Source organism: Ailuropoda melanoleuca, chromosome X, assembly GCF_002007445.2.
Source record: "Ailuropoda melanoleuca isolate Jingjing chromosome X, ASM200744v2, whole genome shotgun sequence".
Taxonomy (NCBI): domain Eukaryota; kingdom Metazoa; phylum Chordata; class Mammalia; order Carnivora; family Ursidae; genus Ailuropoda; species Ailuropoda melanoleuca.
The window spans coordinates 9,300,627-9,318,739 of record NC_048238.1 but is presented as its reverse complement, the minus strand read 5'-3'; the positions used below and the strand labels follow the sequence as shown (position 1 = coordinate 9,318,739).

At 42.5% G+C, this 18,113-nt stretch overlaps 1 protein-coding gene across 2 annotated transcripts in view; it reads right to left on the bottom strand.

The window, feature by feature from the left end:
• The window catches only part of FRMPD4 (FERM and PDZ domain containing 4), a 558,281-nt gene extending 540,376 nt beyond the window's left edge, over nucleotides 1-17,905 (bottom strand). The window contains exon 1 of one of the 2 annotated variants that reach the window (XM_034649249.1): nucleotides 17,418-17,905. In XM_034649249.1, coding sequence (XP_034505140.1) covers nucleotides 17,418-17,458 — 41 coding nt within the window. In that variant the 5' untranslated portion in view covers nucleotides 17,459-17,905. The remainder of the gene's footprint in view (nucleotides 1-17,417) is intronic. The other variant, XM_034649250.1, reaches the window with a different exon arrangement.
• Nucleotides 17,906-18,113: the final 208 nt, after the last annotated feature.

The window sequence follows — 18,113 nt, the reverse complement described above, 5'->3', positions numbered from 1 at the left end:
ATGATTTTCTTTTTTTCTTCTTCTTTTTTTTTAAGTATGGAGCCCAACATGGGGCCTGAACTCATGACCCTGAGATCAAGGCCTGAGCTGAAACCAAGAGTGGGACACTTAACTGACTGAGCCACCCAGGTGCACCCCCCCTTATGATTTTCTCAGTAACATTTTTTCTTTTTTTAAAAGATGTAAAAATAAATAAATAATCAAAAAGAATTTTAAAATAATTTAAAAATAAAGATTTATTTATTTATTTGAGGGGGAGAGAGAGAGAGAAAAAGAGAGCGAGCGAGCATGAACAGGGTAGGGGCAGAGGGGGAGAGAGAGAGAATCTCAAGCAGACTCCCTGCCGAATGCAGAGCCCGATGTGGGGCTTGATCCCACGACCCCTGAGATCATGACCTGAGTCAGACGCTCAACCGACTGAGCCACCCAGGTGTCCCAATAACATTTTTTCTCTAGCTTACTTTATTATAAGAATACAGTATATAATACATATAACATGCAAAATACATGTTAACTAACTATTTATGTTATTGGTAAGGCTTCTGGTCAACAGTAGTTATTGGTATTTAAGTTTTGGGGGAGTCAAAAGTTATAGGCATATTTTCAACAGCATGGGGCCATGGCTGGCATCACTAACCTCTGCATTGTTCAAAAATCAACTGTACTTCAGTGAGCTGCAATCAGCAGAATAAAAAAATAACAAATGATAGAACAGAATCAGACTGTGTCCAAATCGTTATTTTGTGAAACCTGCTTTAGTTGTGTGTGTGTGTATGTATTTGCATGTACGTGTGTGGTATTTGCGTGTATTGGGTAACAGTGGAAAACAAATTTCTTACTATGAGTTTTGGTTTAAAAAATCTCAGACTACTACAACATTCTAGGCAATCATCAAACATGAAATTTGTTTAACATGTAAGCATCTACACCTACCCAATAATGGGAATGCTCCAATATGCTTCATCTCTATCTCCATGCCTTCATTTAACATGATTATGGCTATAGATGTATAAAAAAAGTATAGCTGAGACATTTTTATTATGCACTCTTACACGTTATTCAATCAGTGAGAAAATGGTGAGGATTAAGAAATGCACGATTATAAATTTCTTTTCAATGAAAAGTGCCTAATACATTAATTGGTTTTATCATAAATGCAAAAAAAATTATTTTAAATTGTTTATAATTGTCTTTCAAACCTTACTTTCAATCATACGGTTCACACATTCTTGTTGGAAATACTTTGTTCATTACAGAACAACAGGAAAGAAAAGGCCTTTGCATTCATGTGAACTCCAACTCTGTAGTGGCTGGAGCACAGAAAAGCACGTTTCCCACAGATGTAAAACTCCAGCTCCATGAGCTGCTCCCCGCCAGGGCCACCACTGTCCCCAGCCGATGAGTCAGTCCATGATTATCAGATACCCATGCAACAATCCCTTTCTGGATATCAATTTAGCAAATCCTCTCTGCTCTCCGCAGCCAGCACTTTTGGTTGCATAACCAACAATTTCCTCTCCTTCTTTCCTCCCTGTCTCAATTTTACAGAGGTATCAGATGGCCATCTACTGGGTTGGGGTTAAGATGGGGGTAGCAGGAGCTGCGGCCCTCTGCCATGCTAGAAAGTGACTCTTAATAAGTCAGTGTTTGTCAATATGAAGGTACCACTGCTATTTTGAGTGGGACAACCCTTCATTATACAGAACTATTTTGCTCATGTTAGGATGCTTGGTATCCCTGGTCCCTTCCCACTATATGCCCATAGGACCCCCGGCCCCAACATCATAAACAACTAGAACACTCAGGGGCATCGCCCACCACCGGTTCCCCATTTGAGAACCACTGATTCTCTAAACCAGAGGTCAGCAACCTTTTTCTAGAAAGGGCCAGAGAGTAAATAGTTTGAGCTTTATGGGCTCTACGGTCTCTGTTGCAACTACTCAACTCAATTGTTATAGTGAAAAAGTAGCCATAAATTTTAAGTATACAAACGGGCATGGCTGTAGTCTAATAAAACTCTATTTACAAAAACAGGTGATAGGCTGTATTTGGTCCACAGATCACAGTTTGCCAGTGTCTGCAAGCCTAAACCGGCCACGGTGATTCCCTTCGCCAGGGAGATTTAAGAAAGGCATGAGACACAATGATAGTCCTAGACAACGTAAGATCAAGGGACTCCGCTATGAGGTTTCTGGCAGATTTTTTTTTCACATTCTCAAAAGAGAGGCATAGAAACAACATATTCTGTTCCCCTCTCATTTTTTAAAAAATTTTATTTTTAAGTAATCTCTACACCCGACGTGGGGCTTGAACTCACAACCCCAAGATCAAGAGTTGCACGCTCCACCAACTGAGCCAGCTGGGCGCCCCGTCATCTTTGTTTTTTTGTGTGTGAAGATATGATAGCTGGAGATACCGCAGTCACTTTGTGACCACAAGAGGTTCAGGCCACATGTTGAGATGGTGCGTGAAAAAGATGACAAAACCCTTGAATCCAGTTAACCAACTCTAAAATGGCTTTACCTCTGGACTTTTTCTTTTCCTTTTTTTTTTTTTTCAAGATTTTATTTATTTATTTGAGAGAGAGAGTGTGTGTGTGTGTGCGCTTGTGACAGCAGGGGGAGAAGCAGAAGGAGAGGGAGAAACAGACTCCCTGCTGAGCAGGGAGCCTGATGGGGGGCTCGATCCCAGGACCCTGGAGCCATGACCTGAGCCGAAAGCAGACGCGTCACCAACTGAGCCACCCAGGTGCCCCTGTGGTTACGTTTTCTACTACTTGCTGCTGACAGCATCCTAAATAATACACTTGCCATTTGATCACAGAGCAATAAGGGTCACAAAATTCTACCAGAATATGCATATAGTGTCTGAATGGACATTTGATAGCTACCTTCCAAATTCAAGTGTTTCTTCTGCAAACAATAGCCTTGTTGCTATTCTCCAAAAGTGCAGCTCTGAATAAAAGAGAAAATATTGAAGAGGAATAGCATGTTGACTGCTTTCTCATCTTCTCTTCTTTTCTTCTTCTATGCTGTTAGAACTCTGATTCTGAGTGTTAGGATCTCTGCAGAGGTGGGTCAGAAATGAACATCTGATTGCCCTTTGCTAGGTGTGGCCATGGGACACATTCTGGTCAAGGATACTATGAGAGAAGAACCTCAGCTTTATGTTCTTCCATGACAAAAGAGAGAGACAAAGAAAATGCTCACAATTCCCCAGCCACCGTTTCCTGCCTCTGAACCCAGCCATACAATGATATGATGCCTGGAGCTGTGGCAATCACTTTACACGCATACGGTTAACAAGCATAAAGCTGGTGGAGGAGAAAGAAGGAAAGAGCCTGAGTCAATGGAGCCCAATCCAGGAACCACCGACCTCTAGAAATATATTCTGTAAGCCACTTTTAGGAAAGCATTCCTTTACTTGCAGCTAAAATATCCTGATACACAAAATAAAAAAGCATAATAAGGATGACATTTTTAACCTTAAAACATAGCGCTATTTAGGTTATACAAGAACTACTAGGTATAGGTGCCCCTAAATAACAAGCCATGCTGTAGACATGGTCAGATAACCAAGTAGGGCTGGCCGGGGAGGCGGGGGGGGGGGGGTCAACATCCTCTTCTATTTCTTCTATCCTCCCACACCTACTTTTCCAGTGTGGTTTCTACACTTTCCTTCAAAGCATCCACCCGTCATAGAAAAACAACCAGTGGACAAAGGGGAAACAGTTTCTCAGTTTTTTGCTTCGAATCCTTTACTACATAGCACGTGTGGGTTATTACCTCTTCCTTGTGGGAAAGAAAGCAAGCACGGCAAGAGGATTTAACCATTTACAGGATGATTACTCTTTTCTTCTTCCTTTTCTTTTTAATTTTGAAATATTTTTTTAAGTAATCTCTACACCCAACATGGGCCTCAAACTCAGGACCCCGAGATTAAGAGTTGCATGCTCTTCCAACTGAACCAGCCAGGTGCCCCTGCTAGATGATTTCTACTCAAGTTTTTAAAATCTACTGGAGAAGAGACAGGATTGTCCACAGTAAGAACAATTATACAGAGAATCATCTGTAAGTGCAAAGTGATACTGTCTAGCATCCCATTTATGCAGAATTTCCAAAAACCCAGAACGATAAAAATATTTATATATCTAAATCTATATCTACATATTTATTTTTAATTCCCATCTCACCAAGCACCACTTGATATTTGATGACATAGGACAAGGCTCAGCAAGCTTTCTGTTTGGGGGAGATATTTTAGGCTTTTGTGGATCATCTATTTTCCATAGCAACCATTCAGCTCTCCCATTGTATCAAGGAAGCAGCCATGGACAATACATAATGGGCATGGCTGTGTGCCAATAAAACTTTATTTATGGATACTTACATTTCATTCTCATATAATTTTCGCATGTCATGAAATATTATTCTTCTTTTGATTTAGGGGAACCATTTAAAACTGTAATAACCATACTTAGCTTTATACAAACACAGGCAACAGGTTGGATTTGGTCCATAGGCTATAGCTTGCCAGCCCCTGATCCCTAACTAGGACACAGGAAAAAAATCGGAAATGATTTCTAGGTCAGAAATAAAACTGTGGGGACTCCTGGGTGGCTCAGTATTATATACCTATAATAGACGATTTGATTGAACACATCACTATATTGTAGATAAATGGAAGTTTAGGGAGTTACACATGACCACAATAGTACTAAAGTGAGGTCAACTGAAGAATTAACCAGTAGAGAAGGATTAGGCACTTTATTGCCTCCTGTGTGTGTTCCATCAACTTAGTTAAATAGCATTCTATTCTTCAGCCTGTCAACATGATCTCAACCGGAAAGCCAAATTATGAACTAATGGCAGCATAATCAAATTACAGTCCTAAAGGAAACATCCATCAATACATCCCCAGAAAGTGGTTCTCCAAAACACACCAGGATGTCCCCTTTGATGAGTGGAAGATTATCAGAAGATAGGATTTTTAGTATTGCTGTCAAAAGCCGGTAAAATTTAAGTTTAAAAACATATAAAATAAGCATTCCTTGTTGGGAGGTAGGGTAAAAAGAAAAACATTTTCTGTTTATATTCCTAACAGAGAAAAGCTGATCTAGATAGAGAAACGGAAGAAATTTTGCTTCAGAGTACTCAATTCTATACAAAAAGATACCACTTTTTAAATGATGCCATCTCTCAGCTTTATCTGCATTTGCTACTAAAAATTACCATGAAAATTTTATAAATCTGAAATTTCTATTATACTTTTCAGATATATATTCTTAATATATTAAATTATCTCTTATTTCATTAGTTCAAAAGAGAGAAAATGAGGAACTTATAAGTTAGAATGGCCTAACTTAGCAATTTATATTTTCATCCAGAGCAAATTTTTCAACATTTTAACATATTTGGGGGGATCATATTTACCCAATTTATTTCTTTTGTCTAAGTAAACTTTCTTTTCTCCCTATCTCCCCCATTCTTTTTTTAAAAGTAAGCTCTATGTTCAATGTGAGGCTTAAACTCAGGACCCTGAGATCAAGAGTCCCACGCTCTATAGTCAGCCAAGTGCCCCTTAACCTCCCAATTTTCTTATGTATCCTTTCAGTATTTTTTATATGAATACAAGCATGCTTACTGTCGTGTAATTTATTATTTTCACTTAATATATTCTGGAGATCATTTTAAATCACTGCATAGAATGTTCTTTTTTTCTTTATTTTTTACAACTGCATAATGTTTCATGCTATTTTAATCCAAGTTCTCATAGATGTATTTCTTAGAATTCACTTATTCTATGGAAAAATGATGAAATTTTAGAAATAGAATTAAATTTAGAGAGCATATCGCACAATTTCTCCACTGTACAATTTGAGGAAACAAAGGCTTGACTTGCTCAAAATCAACCTGAAGCTCCAACCACCATTACTCAAGCTTTCCCCATCACCAACCACTTCATGTCTTGTCATGAGGCTCACATCCAGGACAAATTCTGTTTGTCAATTTTAATACCTATGAGGAACCAGAATGCCCACAATTTGAGCATAAAATTTGAATATCACTTAATGGCATCTCAAACTACCTTCTGACTTTTATGAGTTTTGAAATATTCAGTATGCTATTATTAATATCATAAAAAATGTCCATAATCCAAAGACTTAGCTGTAAAGATATTTATTGCATCACAGCATTCATCCAAGGCAAAACACTAGAAATGATCTAAATCTTAATTAAATAAGAAGTCATTCACTAAACTGTAGCATGTGTAGCTATGTATTTTATATTTATAAAGAATTTTTTAAAGATTTTATTTATTTATTTATTTATTTATTTGAGAAAGAGAGCAAGAGAGAGAGAGAGCACAGGTGGGGGTGGGGGCAGAGGGAGAGGGTGAGGAGACTCAGGACCCTGAGATCATGACCTGAGCCAAAGGCAGATGCTTGACCAACTGAGCCACACAGGTGCCCCTATTTATAAAGAATTTTTAATGAGGGGCACTTTGGTGGCCCGGTCAGTTAAGCGTCTGCTTTCAGCTGAGGTCATGATCCCATGGTCCTGGGATGGAGCCCCAGGTCCTGCAATCAAGCCCCGCGTCGGGCTCCCTGCTTGGCAGGGGAGTCTGCTTCTCCCTCTCCCTCTGCCCTCTGCTCCTATTCCTGCTCTTTCTCTTGCTCACTCTCTCTCAAATAAATAAATAAAAACTGTTTTAAAAAAGGAATTTTTAATAATATGAAAACATATTTTGTAAAAATACTACGTATAGAATTGTGTATATATTATCCTATGGAAAACAAGTGGAAAGGTTAAAGAACGTAGATAACTGGGCACCTGAGTGGCTCAGTTGGTTGGGTGTCTACCTTTGGGATCATAACGTAAGCCAAAGGCAGATGCCCAATCGACTGAGCCCCCCAGGTGTCCTGAGTATGATATTTTAAAAGGCGATATAAAAACTAACTCTAGGTCAAATATGTACACTTTATTTTTTTTTATTTTTTTATTTTTTTAAGGATTTTATTTATTTATTCGACAGAGATAGAGACAGCCAGCGAGAGAGGGAACACAAGCAGGGGGAGTGAGAGAGGAAGAAACAGGCTCATAGCAAAGGGAGCCTGATGTGGGGCTCGATCCCATAATGCTGGGATCACGCCCTGAGCCGAAGGCAGACGCTTAACCGCTGTGCCACCCAGGCGCCCCTGTACACTTTATTTAAAAAAAAAATCTTTTTAATGGGGTGCCTGGGTGGCTCAGTCGTTAAGCGTCTGCCTTCAGCTCAGGGCTTGATCCCGGCATTCAGGGATCAAGCCCCACATCAGGCTCCTATGCTGGGAGCCTGCTTCTTCCTCTCCCACTCCCCCTGTGTTCCCTCTCTCACTGGCTGTCTCTTTCTCTGTCAAATAAATAAATAAAATCTTAAAAAAAATCTTTTTAAAGATTTTTAAGTACTCTCTATATCCAACATGGGGCTCAAACTCACATGCTCCACCAACTGAGCCAGCCAGGCGCCCCTAGACACGTGCACTTTAGCAAGACAGTGCCTTTCATTTAGTATAGTGAGTATTCCACTTCCCAGTGATTTCATTTACTCAATGTACTGTATGCAAGATACCCTGATCATCGATTCTTTACTATGACACTTAAGTATACAAAAGTCTCATTATCAGATCTTTAGGTACGTTACAAACATTATGGACAATTCTCTTGTGGTGGTAGAGAAACAATGTGTATGATTTGAAAAGACTAGGACTCCCTCCCTCGAAGGAAGGGAAAGGAAACAAGTGTCAGAAGGAGAGGTTCAGGCTGGAGTCACCGCCGTGCGCAGTGGTTCCCCGCCTAGTGTCCAACGGGCACAAGTCCTAGAGGCAGATCCTCAAAATCAGGAGCTGTCAGAGCAGCTGGATGAAGTGCAAGAGCAGCTATAGCTGTGACAGTCAACACCGGACGCCATGTGCAATGCAGCATCGTCTCACTCCGCTTCATTCATAACTCACCAAGTCCTCAGTATCTCCTCTGAACCGAGGGCGTGTCCCATAAAGAGGGTTTGCCCTCAAAAATGCAAAATTGGACTGAATTATAATACAATGCGTCCTAGTTGACCATTGCCACAATAATGCTATGTAACAAACCTCCTGAAACTCAGTGCCAGCCAACAGTGAGCATGTTTGCCTGCTCACGGGTCTGCAGGATGGTGCTGTGCCGTGCGAAATCTAGCTTTTGGGACCAACATACTACCCCAGGCAGTTCTTGCGAGGGCAATGCTAGAAGCAAAAAAGAAATGCACACGTCCTCTTAAGGCCTTCTGCCAAAATTGATACTCTGTGAGCCCGGCCCACCTTCTGTTGGCCAAAGCAGGTCACCAGCCCAACAGCAATCAGGCAGGGAAGGTCACTCCACCTGTAGCAGGAGGAACTGTTATGCCACATAGAAGAGGCCTGGATTTAGGAAGGGTTTAAGAAATGGGAACAAAGAGCAATCAACCACATAGAGAATAACTGTTACAATGAAGTCAGGACCCAAGACGTGCCATAGAGACCAGGTGCACAGCTGGATTAAATTTCCCAGCGATCCTTGCAGTTAGGTGTAACTAGGGTCCTGGTAAGTGGAGCGTGGGCAGAATGATAGACTCAATTCCAGGCAGGGCCTTTCAAAACCTCCCAGCCAATCTTCCCCCTTTTCTCTCTCCTCATCTGTCAGCTGAATGTTGACAGGCTGCGCCACCTTGAATCTCAAGCTGAAGAGGAGAGAGCTTCCATCTCGCAGGTTCTCTAAGTGAGTGTGTCTCGCAGAATCCCTCCCTCCATCAGGAACACCTGTTTGGGGCTCCAAGTCAACAGAGATACGCCACTAACAACTGAGGGGTTGCTCTGTTAAAGCAGTTAGACTATGTAAACTAACGAAAGATGCTAGTCAGCCATTTAACCCAGGATTGGAAAGTTGGAGAAGGCTACATGGAACGATCTCAGATTGAAAACTCAAACATACAAAAACAAACAAAAAAAAACCCTGCAACATGAAAGTCAAATAGTACTTTTTCAGGTGAAAAGGAGTCAAGGTAAAGAGTGTTCGAGAAAAAATGAAGAGCATATGTAAAGGCACAGAGACATGACATCATTTAGGACTTCTAAAAAGTTCAACATAAAAAACAAATACATAAAAAAATAAATTAAAAGTTCAACACAGCTAGAGGTAGGGGTGTGGGGGGGGGCTATGTGTAAAAATGTGTGCACATGTGTGTTTGGGGGTTAAGTAGGAAGTTAAGGCTGGGAAAGAAAAATCACAAATGTCCAGAAATAAGGTGGCCAAAGAAGACAGGGCCAACCCCAGTAGGGTGGAGATAAAGAATGGGGACTTTTGTTCTAAGGACATTAAGGAGTACAGAGATAGAGGGTCAGTTTTGTACTTTAGAAAACTTCTATGAGTGCCTGGGTGGCTCAGTTGGTTAAGCGCCTGACTTCAGCTCAGGTTATGATCTTGGAGTCCTGGGATAGAGTGGGCTTCCCCTGCTTATCCATCTCCCTCGGCCCCTCCCCCTGCTAGTGTGAGCACTCTCTCTCTCTCTCTAAGTAAATAAATAAAATCTTTAAAAGAAAACTTTTCGATTTACCCTCAAGTGGTATGATGAGTGATAAGACGTAGAGATCCCCAGAGAGAAGATGGCCAGGCTTCCTGGGTATGGGGTACACTCCCCAACCATATCCACCCTTCCCCATCCCAGCAAAACAGGCAGACGCCCAGGGCACAACTCTAGCCCCAAAGGGGAATTTGAGTACTGAGCTCAAGGAAGAACAGTAAAATACTCCTGTTAAGGGCAGAGAGTAAATACTACAGGCCTTGCAAGCCATGCGGTCTCTGTCACAGCTATTCAACTCTGCCAAAAGCCACCACAGACAATATACAAACAAATGTGCGTGACCGTGTTCCAATAAAACTTTATTTACAAAAATTGGTAGCAAAGCTCTGATGAAATAAGCACGTAAAAATAAAAGCAAGGTAAACAAGTTGGGTGGCCTGAGCCACAATTCAGCTGGACACCTGAGGGGCTTGCAATGAGGATTGTGTATTTCATAAGAGACAAGCGCCCTGGACTCCAGTTAGAAGGGCGGTTGTAAAGTCTCCCAGTTAGCTGTCCGATCCCATTCAGAACGAACACACCTGCCCTAAATTAGCCAGATGGCCTTACATTCTCCACCACAGGGTCCAACCTCTGCCAGTCCAAGGTCGTGCCGGCTAAGTCTGGAAATACATTCCTTCCTACGTGTGCTGCACCAAGTTTACCTATTTTTACCTGTTACCAAGTTTGGCCTATTGTTTTCTTTAAAGCTTATCTTTGTCAGAAGATTATCACATCCTTATTTTCCATTAAGCAAACCTCACATGATTTATGGAACATAGGAAAACGACCACAATAAAAAATTAAAACCCTATAGTAAACTGTAATTGTAGGAAAATCGCTTTTCCTTCTAAACTTGAGAAACATTTCTTTCATGGAAATGATAGTATTTTCCTATCACTCAAAAAGGAGTTCCTAAAATAAAAACTTCCTGACATCTACAAAAACCCATTTAGCACAATCCTAAATTTGCTTGTGGAGCTGATAGCAGTAAAACAAAGATTTCTTAGAAGTTCACGTTGGTGACTCTGTAACCATCAGTCACAGAAAAAATAAATGCTCCAAAGGTCAAAACAGAAATAAAAGTTTATTCTCTAAGACCTAGTCCCAAAGCAGGCCATTTGTTTTTAATGTATGTACTCCTTTACATTTCTGAGTTACTGATCATGATAATTGTTCAGCTAAACAAATGATGAGAGTTTATTTGCAAGAGGTATGAGAATGGGTTGTGTATAACTGTACTCACTCATTATTTAGTACAGAGTACTTATTATATGCTAAATCCTGTAAACCATACTTGAAAATATATTTCTAAAAGAAGAATTCAGGCAGGAAAACCTTCTCATCTCTTTGCCAGGAAAAAAATGGGAATGTTAACTTTGTCATCTAAAACTAAGGTTTAGATTTCGTCTAGATAGTTTTTGCAGCTTTAGTACATAATGACCTGAATTGCTCACAAGCAAGGCAGCATACTTTTGAGATGTTTTTGCTGTGCTGAACTGAAGGTAGCCTCTGGTTTTTCATTATAATGCTCTCAATCAAATCATAAAAAAGTTGGGTTAAACTCAACTCCAAATTAATACAGCCGACTTCCAGTCCTTGGTCTACAACTAAACCCACTCATCTAGTTTTCTTTCCATTTGGAAAAAGATTAATGAAGGTCATCAGCCATTAGGACCAGATGGCTCAAGTGTACTGTAAGGAAATACCAGGCATTCTCCCATGGACTTGTTTATCAGCTCATGGGCACATGTCAGTTGAGGCTGTACAAATATTATTGCCCACTCTTTTTCCATCCATGTGAAACTAGAAGTTGAAAGGCCAATGGGAGGCAAGCATCACTCTCACAAGTAATTTCCCAACGCAAAGAAAGCAGGCCAACCTAGTGACCAAGAAGTATGCAAAATTGTCCCCAGTGCAACAAATACCAGTTGGGCAATTATGTACACTTCTCGTGGTTGACATCCAACGGTTAAATAAGTAATTTGAGATCAGAAGTTTAAATAACGATAAGGTCTACATTAAAGGTGAATGTACAGTAGTGAACTCATGTACTCAATATGCTAAATTTTCTATTGGCAAAGTTTCTTTCCTTAACCAAACTCCAGCCAGGCTCCTTTGAGCCCTTTCTCAACTAGGCCTCGACCTTGGTCTATCAAGACCTGAACAAATACTAAATCAGTTTCTAACAGCTCAAGTCCACACATCCCTAGGATGCAAGTGCCCACCCCCTTAAAGCGCCTGCCTGAGAAAGATCAAGGCTGCCAAAAGAATTTACTGTTTGTTCCAGCCAACACCTGAAGATAGGGGCCCCTGTCTCCCAGCTTCAGTGGGAGGGTAGAAGCCTACCTTGGATAAGTGCCACTTAACAAACTCAGATGGGGTTTACACGGACCAACATCCCCCACAGTTTTGGTACTTTTTTCACTGCCCTGCCTCTACCGAGCTCCAGCTCATCCCCTTCCCTATTCCCTCATTGTCCCTTTAAAATGCCCAGTCCCCTCTGTACAAATTGAAGTTGTGTTGAGTTTGCACCAGACTCCTTTCCCTATTACAATACTGTATTACTGACTCAAATCTGTCCTTACTGCTTTAAGTAGTGTTTGGCTTCACTGTTCTTTGACAGCGTGTAATTGGTTATACTTGTGCCCACACACATGTGCTGGTAATGTAAAGAAGAAAAAATAGGAAAAGGTATTGTTTAACCCTGGGGTTGGTAAACTTTCTATGAAAGACCAGATAGTAAATCTTTTAGGCTTTGTGGGCCATAAGGTCTTGTTAGTATCTATTAAACTTTGCTGTTGCACAGCACACGCAGCCCCAGACAATATGTAATGCATGATCTTAGCTGTGTTTTCCTTTTTAAAGATTTTATTTATTTATTCATGAGAGACAGAGAGAGAGAGAAGCAAAGGCAGAAGAGCAGGGAGCCCGATGCAGAATTCGATCCCAGGACACCAGGATCACGACCTGAGCCGAAGGGAGACACTTACCAACTGAGCCAACCAGGCACCCAGCCTAGCTGTGTTTTAATACAACTTTATTTACAAATACTGACACTTTAATTCCATACTATTCTTCTTTTGATTTCTTTTTAACCACTAAAACAATTTTTAATTTTAAAAGCCATTCTTAGATCACATTCTATACCAAAACAGTCAACAAGCCAGATTTGGCCCACAGGCAACAGTTTGCCAACCCCTGGTTTAACCTATTTATATACTTTTCTTTCCTTGCTATGATTAGCTCCGAAAGTTCAAGATCATTTAAATGGTAAGGTTAGTAGACTTGGGGGCTATATTCTCAAAAACGCTCTCAATTTTTCTTATTGAGACAACTATGAAATTAGTGATCTTAAGTCAATTCTTTTTTTAAAATATTTTATTTATTTATTTGCGAGAGAGAGCAAGCGCACGAACAGGGGCGGAGCAGAGGAAGAGGGAGAAGCAGACTCCCCGCTGAGCAGGGAGCCCGATGTGGGGCTCGATCCCAGGACCCCGGGATCATGACCCGAGCTGAAGGCAGACAGTTAACCAACTGACCCACCCAGGTGCCCCTTCAGTCAATTCTTAAAGATAAATTCCTAGCTCGTCAATAATGTATATTCTCTCACAGCTAAACTTCCATGGCAAACTCTAAATGGAATAATAAAGTAATAAAGTTGAACGGTGCATCTGTGTCTGTGTACGTAAAGAGAGAAAGAATAGCTGAAAGGTCCATAAGCAGAAAGTGAAAATTTTGACGTCATGCATTTAAAGTACAAGTAAATTTCACTGCAGGTGACTATCTATATCAAATTCTGAAAGGAGGTGAAATTTACTTGCCCCAAAGAGAGAGAGAGAAAGGGAGAAAGAGAGAGAAGGAGAGGGAGAGTGGAGGGAGGAACAGAGAGAGAGAGAGAGAGAGATGCTTGAAATGGTATATAGCCTGAACTAGACATCTTCCCCCCAGAACTGCTAGCAACTAGACTTTCACAGCTGCAAACCAGCAACCCCTGGGAAACTAGAGTTAAATATTCCTAAAACAGGAATCTAGTTCTGTTATGAAACTGTTCATCATTTCACCTCCTGACAGCCACAAAAATCAGAACTCAGAAAGGACTCAGATGATGAGCAAGTAGCATTTTTAATAAAATTCAAATCCAGAGTCTTTGGGGGTTTTTGGTTGCTAGCCTCGAGAGCTCACTATTATCGGCAATATTGATGCAATTATTCAGGTAAAAAGAGAGGAGATGCGAAAAATATGACCTTTTGCATTGCTTCCTTAACTTCCCTTTTTCCCCCAGGAAATATTTAATTCTGAATAAGGTAAAAGTAAAAAATAGAAGTTTAGTAGTCTCTAAATAGGTTTTACAGAAGAAGGTGAGGAAGCTCTAATTCTTCCTCAAACATACGATACTTGCAACGAAATTATTATTACAGATATCAGTTACCACTGTCTGCCACAAAATAGCCCATGCAACCACATGATAATGTGAAATAAAGCAGCCTCCAAATTTACCTACCACTATAAGGAATAATCTTCGTATTAACAGTTGGGACCCAATCATTATCTCAAAGTGTGCCATTTTGCGTCAAGAAGAGACACGAAGTTAAGCTATTCAATCTCTGAAAGCATCCCTCAGTTTAATAACACCCCTATGAGTTTTGGGTTTCACATCACTTCCCTCAGGCGAAGGGGGCATAATCATATGTTTTTCTACTGAACTGCATTCTCCAATAAACATTTCAAAGAGTGCATCTGCTTTACAAATGAAATAGTCGATACAAAGGGCAGTAACAATAAAAATATATGCCTATTTTTATACTATTACTGGTTTATAAGGCAATCATCTGTAATGCTCTCATCTACAAGGATGAAAAATGATATATAACTGTTACCAAGGAAACAGTGAAGTAAAATTGCATGTAAACTATCAAACAGTTTAATAACCAGAAAATTAGAAGAACAAGAAAAAACATCTCCAGATAGAACCACGATACATCGTGCCACGCACAACAGATGCCATCAAGGGTCACAACTCAAAAAGAGGGAGAGCGTCACAACTCACCAGCTATTCCGGTGCTCGGTGGCATTAGTTTAAAATGATGACCATAGGTGGTACTGGATTCCGAGGGGCAATGTGAATTCTGCTTTTTTTTTTCACATGATTAAAAGGGCAGAGATCCTGGGAAAAAGTGGTTAAAAGTGGGTACTTTGAGAAGTCAAAATACTCTGTTAATTCCAGTGTGGACTCATATTCTCTCAATAATTCTCTGTAATTACCAGTGTCTTTACTCACAGACGGGACATTCAGCAAACAGCAGGTATGCTTTCTACAGCAAATGCTTTCCTAATCGACATTTAGAAACTCAAGTTCTTGGGAACCAAAGACAAGGCTAAGGCCCGGGGTAACTGTGTGTGTTCACCTCTAAACCACGAGAATTTTAAGCACTCAAGTAACCACGCTGATCAAAGCTAAATCCTTTAGGAAGATTATCCATTCCGAAATCAGGAAAATCCTGCAGTGTAAGCACTTTTCTACTTCACCTTTGAGAAAAGAACTTGATTTCTGTAACAGTGTTTAAAACACACGCACAAGACAATTCCTACTAGGGCAGGGAGAAGCAGCTGTAAACATCTGTGNGATTTCTGTAACAGTGTTTAAAACACACGCACAAGACAATTCCTACTAGGGCAGGGAGAAGCAGCTGTAAACGTGTTTCTGCGTGCTGATGACCCTCTACTCGTACTGCTCTTTCAGTGTGGGGACCATTGCCGAGCTCACACCGAGCCACAAGAAGAATGCCTGTGGATGAAAGGTTTCTTAATGGGCACATAAGCTCAGAACATGTGCGGCTTCTCTCTTTAGAATAAACACTCTATTTGGATCACGTTAAGGACAGAAAGTGAAATTCACACTCATTTACTAAATTTTAACCTCTCTTTAAAATAAGATACTAATCTCCCACAGCCTGGCTTGGGTTTTGCAAAAACTCAGATTTGTGAATATCACAAAGGCATCCCGGAATTTAGTAAAATGAATATAAACCATCTTTTCACTGACATACAGTACTCTCCTCCCCAAACACCAAAGTTTAAAGACTAAATCTAGGCTCTAGATTTTTTTTTTTTTAAACATTCATCACTTTAAGCATTTGAGGCCACCAAAACCTATCTTGGTTACTTTCAATGATACCGGTGAACTTCTCTTTCCCTTCAGCAATCTCTGTCCATCACACAGATGGCACCAGGAAACCACTAAACTGTTGCTCACGGCCGTTTACCATCCATGGTTTGTGATTTGACAGCTGTTTACAAACCAGCCATAGGCAGAAGCATGCAGGAAGTTAACAGAACGGAGGTGTGAAGCCATGGCCCTCTATGATATTGACATGAAACCAAACCATGTGCCACGCTACAATCACCCACTGTTGGACATATCAGTCTTCTGATGTGCAGGGCAACACCTCTTCGTGGGCTGCTCCAAGACAGACAAATTTACCCATCTGCTATATACCTCATGTCTACCCAGACTAAGTTACACTAGGGCCCTTTCCCTGGAAAATCTGCTGTGACATTAAGACTGACTCACGTGAGTACACAGGGAAGGTGGAGATGGGCAAGAAGAACAAATAAGGACCTGTGGATGCTGGCAAAAGGCACATCTGAAAGGCAACATGCAGACTGAATGCTTCTGAAATGGCCCAAATGTAATGTAGCCAGTCGAAGTCCACATGAATTTCTCATTGTGGCAATCGGAGGCTTCTCATCCTTGTCTGGTGCAATCAACACAGCCCACCCTGACACTAAGGAATAAAGTAAGTCCTAGAATTATTCTCTTGCAATTGCAAGGAAGTCTAAACATCCTGGAAAACTCTTAGTGTCTACCTCAGAAGGCCATGGTGGTAACTGCTACAAAGAACCAAGCTCAAGGAGCAGAAGGCTCATCCGTCCTAAGATGTGGGGGAAGAAGGTGGAGCACGGTCTCCTAAGACTCCTCATACCAGGCACGTCCCGGTTAATGCCACACTGCCAGAAGCACAGCCCTACTTCCTGGGTTCTATGAAGACTTTGGAAGCATAAGCAGGGCAGAAAACCTAAGGCCAGTGCTCTAACCAGGCAATACCTAGGCAGCCACAAAGTGGAAATATGCTTCCTCTATCAGCACTGCCAGAGAAATCGGCCTGAATAGATGATTTTTCTTCCATTTCAACAACATGGCCACTTGGAAGCAAATTTCTAAATCTTTCATGGCTTGGGACTACATAGTTACCCGAAGAAAGGCTAAAGGTCTTTCTCTTCCGGCTCCCTTTCTTTGGCATCTAGGTCACTGCTGGGAACACGGGACAACTTCCCAGGGCAACCGACAAGCTGAGTTTTCAGGGTGTGGAGGTCTCATTTAGGGGATGGGGGGCCAGGGGGCCACTTTCGGTCACAGCTGCTTGGGAAGCAGGGACCCAAACTCTAAGCACTTTTGGCTTTCCCTAGCAGTAGCAATTACAGCCACCTTCTCTTGGCCCTGCATTATACATGTGACCCCAAGCACCACTGGGGCTTTTCCTAAGGGGAAACAAACTGTCAGGAATATCGGTGTGAGCCTGAGGGTGTGTGTCTGTGTGTGGTCTACAGCCGCGGAAACACAAGCCCCACCAGCCAGTGGGAGATAAGTTGAATGCAGCAGCCCCTGGCCACCTCGTTTCAGTCCTTTCTTAAGCCCCGCTGCTCTCTCCAGCTTTTGCTTCTCCCCAAGCCTCCCGAAAAATAAAGCACCAAGTTGCCGGCTGCGGCGGCCCTGGGTGCAAATGAACCGGCGCAGCCCCTACCTCGAGAGCTTTGCAATCTTCACAAAGCTGAAGACATCCATGCAGGCAGCCGGGCACCCCAAGCTCGGAGGCTGCGGCGCCCCTTCTCACGCCAGCAACGGCAGCCCCATGGCCGGCCGGGACCTCAGCGCGCCCCGGGGCTCGAGTGGCGGCGACAGCGGGTGGCGGCGGCGGACCTGGAAAGCCCGCACCTGGAGGCGGTGGCTGCTACCCCCCTCCGGCCGTGAGCTGCGTGTGCATCCCCGAGCAGGACCATTGACGGGCGCCCGTGTTGGAAAACTCAATGGAGAGGGGGCCAGGGAGGGTGCGAGGGGCGGGGGTGGGGAGCGTGGCCCGGGTGGTGCACCCTGGCCTGGGGGACTGCCGGGCGCCCTGGGGAGGCGAGGCCCGGGCGAGGGGCGCTGCTTCTGCTCCCCAGCTCGCCGGCCCGGCTGCCCCGCGTGCGGAGGAGCGCAGACTGAGCCGGGAGGTGGCGGGCGAGCCTGGCACACGCGCACGCACCCCTCGCGGCACTGCAGCTGCCTCCCTGCCTCCTTCCCCAAGCTGAGTCCCTTCTCCTCTCCCCACCCCCACCCGCGGGGAAGGGGGGGGGGCTCTCCTGTCACCAGCTGCGTGTGCCTCCAGATCTGAAAGATTGATCTAACAGTCTCGGGCATACCGGGGACGGTGAATGCTACCCCCTCCCTCCCCAAACCA